This window comes from Crocodylus porosus, unplaced genomic scaffold (genome assembly GCF_001723895.1).
Source record: "Crocodylus porosus isolate Cpor-Errol unplaced genomic scaffold, CroPor_comp1, whole genome shotgun sequence".
Taxonomy (NCBI): domain Eukaryota; kingdom Metazoa; phylum Chordata; order Crocodylia; family Crocodylidae; genus Crocodylus; species Crocodylus porosus.
Window position 1 is genome coordinate 38,222,392 of NW_017728951.1, and position 4,452 is coordinate 38,226,843.

General features: G+C 48.2%; 1 protein-coding gene across 5 annotated transcripts in view; it reads right to left on the minus strand.

The window, feature by feature from the left end:
- The window catches only part of GBF1 (golgi brefeldin A resistant guanine nucleotide exchange factor 1), a 152,267-nt gene that overhangs the window by 8,293 nt on the left and 139,522 nt on the right, over positions 1-4,452 (minus strand). For all 5 annotated transcript variants that reach the window (XM_019555813.1, XM_019555814.1, XM_019555811.1 and 2 more), the window contains exons 27-30: positions 3,856-3,927; positions 3,154-3,248; positions 2,040-2,193; positions 1,604-1,826 (exon numbers count right to left, since the gene is read on the minus strand). In XM_019555813.1, coding sequence (XP_019411358.1) covers positions 1,604-1,826; positions 2,040-2,193; positions 3,154-3,248; positions 3,856-3,927 — 544 coding nt within the window. The remainder of the gene's footprint in view (positions 1-1,603; positions 1,827-2,039; positions 2,194-3,153; positions 3,249-3,855; positions 3,928-4,452) is intronic.

The following is a 4,452-nucleotide window of genomic DNA, read 5'->3' on the forward strand; positions in this document are numbered from 1 at the left end:
GGTCACAAGCTGGCAGAGGGTAGATTTAGGCTAGATATCAGGAGGTGCGACTTCGCGGTCAAGGTGGCTAGGATCTGGAACCAACTTCCAAAAGAAGTGGTGTAGGTTCCTACCCTGGGGGTTTTTAAGAGGAGGTTAGATGAACACCTTGCTGGGGTCATTTGATCCCAGTACTCTTTCCTGCCACGGCAGGGGGTCAGACTAGATGATTTACTCAGGTCCCTTCCGACCCTAGAAACTATGAAACTATGAAATTCAGAAAAGTTACAGAGGCTGTTTGGAGTCTTAAAAAGGTTGAGAAGCACTGCTCCAGAAGATACAGAAACTGGCCCCACTTTTTAGGGGAAGGGGGCACATGACTGAAGTTGTAGTAAGAGTATTGTGGACATTAGAGTTAGGAAGAGCAGACCTGCCAACACATTAGAGAATTACATGGGCTAGGTGTGGAGCATTCATCCAGCACCCCTCAGTACGGACTTTATTCTCCACACAGAAAGCAACCTACATTAGCATGGTGCATTGGGTCAGCAGAACTCGCCTCCCAGCATTCTAGATATTCCACATATTCCAAGTTGAGCAATTCTTGCTAAGGCACCATTTACAGCCCATTGGGATATTGTTTATTTATAAGCCATCATTAAGTTTTCTCTAGCATCTGACACTGAGTAGACTCTAGCCAGCAGGGATGTAGGTAGAGCCCTGGTGTGAATGAGTGGCTGAGCACATTTCCTGGAAGAAGATCTGTATCCCCGTCACAGATTTCTCATGCAACAAACATAGAGAAGGACTAGAAAAGAAATTGGAGAGCAGGCCTAAACTGACTGCAGCAAAAGGACACGGCAAAACAAAACTTGTATTATATCTCATTCTCCAATTTCTATGAATCTAGGATAACGGAACTTGTCATACAAGTGCGCACAAACCCCAAGGTCCTACACCAAGCAAAATCTAGGGATACAGAGGAGAAAACAAAGCTACTACCTGGAAGGCCTTTTAGGTGGCCCCTTTAAGGCCTATGGCAGCAAACCTATGAAGGCATAGTCACATAGGTGGAGGATGACTAACTGGCTTTATCCAACTCTCTCTACCATGATTAGGAGTAGCAGTGTAGAGGGTGAGGAACCAGTGGGCAGGTTTTGAGAGGGCCTAGTGCCCTCCAAACCTAGACAGCTTCAGGTCTGGTTGCAATTTTCCTGCACAACACACTGGAATCAGCTAGAAAGGAACCAGTCACTTTACTTTCCTACCAACTCCTTCAGGTAAGACACGGAAAACAGCTGGGTTTACACTGTGCCCCCTGAGAAGGATTAAGCTTATTGTCCAAGACATGAGACCACAACCAGCAGGAAACGGTTCCAAGAACACAGCAGAGACCCTCAAGCAGCTGTGCCTGCTCAGGGAGCAGAGGGGGAGAGCAAAGCAGAGAAAGGGACAGAGCAGGAGTAAGAATGAACAGCAGGTGCTGGTTTTTAATCTTGCTAATGTAGTTTAATATCAGCTTTGTTTTCCTACAGTCCCCTTTGCTAATTGAAAAGCCTAAGGAAGCAGCTGCTTATCTGGCAAACAGGCATCAGATTTCCTAGCAGCAGCCGGCCTGTCTTACCTGTGTCATTATCTGCCCTTGTGGTAACCTGCAGGGCTGGGGGCGGCTTCACCCCTGACCCGATACACTCCAAGAGGGTGAAGAGTGTGTACCAGTCATTCCCAGAGTGAATGTTAGCAGCGTTGGTTTTCAGGAGCTCATGGAGACCATAGGCAACCTGGTGGCTAACTTTGGACAGCACATTGGACTTCATCATCAACAGGATACGTAGTGAAAGGAGAACCTGGCCAGGGAAGGTGATAGTGAGCACACAAAATCCAGGTATTTCCACTCTCAGCTCTTACCAGAGTCCTTCTCTCCCACTTAGCACTACTTACAGCTGTGGCTTCAGCAGTCGCTTGCAAAGCAAGGGATTACAAGGTGAACCCAGCCTTCAGGCAATAGCAGCAGTTCTCTCCTAGGCTGGTGACAGCAAAAACCCCACCTTTCTGCTCACCTGTGCACTGATCTCCTCTCGGCGTAGGAGCCGTATAGCCAGCCTCAGCAGCCCCACTACTGCTCTCTCAACAAGGAAGCAGAACTCCACAGCATGGACACACAAGTGGTAGAGGTGGTCTCGCACTGTCTGCCAGACACAGGTCACACGATCCCTGGACAATACAAGGAGAGGGGAAATGGTCAGGATGAAGGCAAATGCCCAATAGGGCTGAAACACTGGTTGCTGGTTCCAGCACTGTGGAGATCCTGTCATCTCACTGCTTCAAATAAGAAACTCCTGCAAGATGTGAAGATCAGATACTCAAGGCAAGGGTGCTCCAGCATCTCAACACCTATTCACAAGCAGTCGGCTGAAGAACAGAACACCTGAAGCTCTGCCTCAGAAGCTTCCATGAGTCCTCCATGCCCCTGTGCATATTCAGCAAATCCCTTCCCCTCTTTTAGTATTCCAGATGCCTGTGGGTTCCCCGTGCTCCTGCCAAACCTTGCAACAGTCTCATGCCAAATGTGGGAACAGGCTACCTCACCACACTCTCTAAGTGGGGAATGACCTGTTTGACAGGCATGCCACAAATTAGCCTCACACCTTTTCCAAATACTATGCCAGTCCCCTTCCCCTATCTGATCTGCTGCTCTGCTTTCAGCTTCCTTTCCCAGGCTCACCTCCCTATTTCCTGCTTTACTTTCTGCTTCCTGCCCTATCTGCCCCTCTGCTGCCTGTTCCCTCCCTGATCTGCCATGCGCTACACACAAGTTGCTACCCATGCCACAGTTTGGCCAAGCCTGCTCCAGGAGATGCGTAGGAAGGGTGCTTGTTGATTGCAAAGCAAGCTGGTGCTGCAAAACTGTTGCCAACCCCACCTCAGCCAGGTTCCACCTCCCCAACAATTTGGAGTTCCATTTTAGTCAGAGTCCTCCAAGTTTTACTGTAGTAAGCAGGGATCTACAGGTATATGATCCTACTGTTTAGATACTTTAGTACAACTGCTAAGCCCTGCAATTGCACCTATTTGCTACTTCTTGGGGGAAAACCAAGCTTCAAAGGAACTAGGCAGCAGCTATGGTCATCACTGAACCAGCACAAAACATCTGTATGGATCTCAAGGTCTCACCTGTTCTCCAGCACAATCCTCAGGAGCATCTCTAAGCAGAAGGCAGCATCCTCCTCATCATATGTCTCCTCATCAGGTGTCACAGAGATCAGAGCCTGAAAGAACCAAGAACCAGCTTCAGAAGTCACCACTGGAACAAGATGTGCACCAACCCCTTTTAGAAAGAGGAGTTCATTGGGACACAGCAACAAACAGATCAACACCTTCACCTCATCAAGGGTTCTGCCTCTCTGTACTGTCTTGTCTTTAAGACACACAGTTCTATACAACTCCTGCCCCTGGTTCAGTAGTTTTAGGAAAGCGCAGCCACTGGGCTTTCTTCTGACACCTTCACAAGTGAACAACTCTAGCAGGCATTCAGGCACAGGATATCAATGAGAGGAGAGAAGGCTCCAGGGCAGGGCTAAAAGAGTTTGCAGAGCTTTGATGAAAACCCTGCCCCCAAGGACTTTTAGCAAATCAGTGAACAAATCAACACCTTCCTCTGCTACTATAAAAGTCCTTGCTTGGTTTCTAATTGTTCCTGAAATGCAAATTATGACACAAAAACTAAACTGAGGAGTCTTCTTAAACAACCTCAAGACAAATCACCTACGGGAGGATCCACAAGGGACATCTATCACAGTATGGGGTACAACCTTGTAATTTCACATACAGTACACCCCCCCTCCAACACAACAACCTGTCTGCAATGGCCCTCACCTTCATGAGCTCCTGCAGGGACTCAAGTTGAAGGAACTTGCTCTCAGTGATCAGCTTCTCAGGGTCACAATGCTGAAGAAAGTCGCAAAGGGGAGAGCATGCTCTTAGTGAGGTCACATGCCAGAGAAACATAGTTCATGACTGTCCACCCATGTAGTTATGACCCTGGCTTAAACAGAGAGAATGTGAAGGCAGGTTCAATCCCATTTACACGGCCTCTCTCAGACCAAGATATTTAACTGAAGACCATTCCTTCCAATGAACCTGGCCTCCCCAAGCTGATTTTAGGGGACAGAATAATTGTCTTACTATCCAACCTGAGCAAGTCTAGTTGCAACAAGGGCAGGTGGAAGATTATCAGTCTGGGGTTATAATTTCAAAGGTACTTTTCAGTTCCCCAAGGGCAGGGGTGGGCAATTACTTTGGCTGGAGGGTGGGCAATTACTTTGGCTGGAGGGCCAAGTAATGACTTTCGGTAAGCTGTCAAGGGCTACAAGGGTAGCTCTGCTCCTTGACAGTTGCCCCATCCCCTGATTGCCAACTTGGGACTGAAGTCCTATTCCTAACCCTTGCCACCAAAAGTCCCTCCCCTTGCCT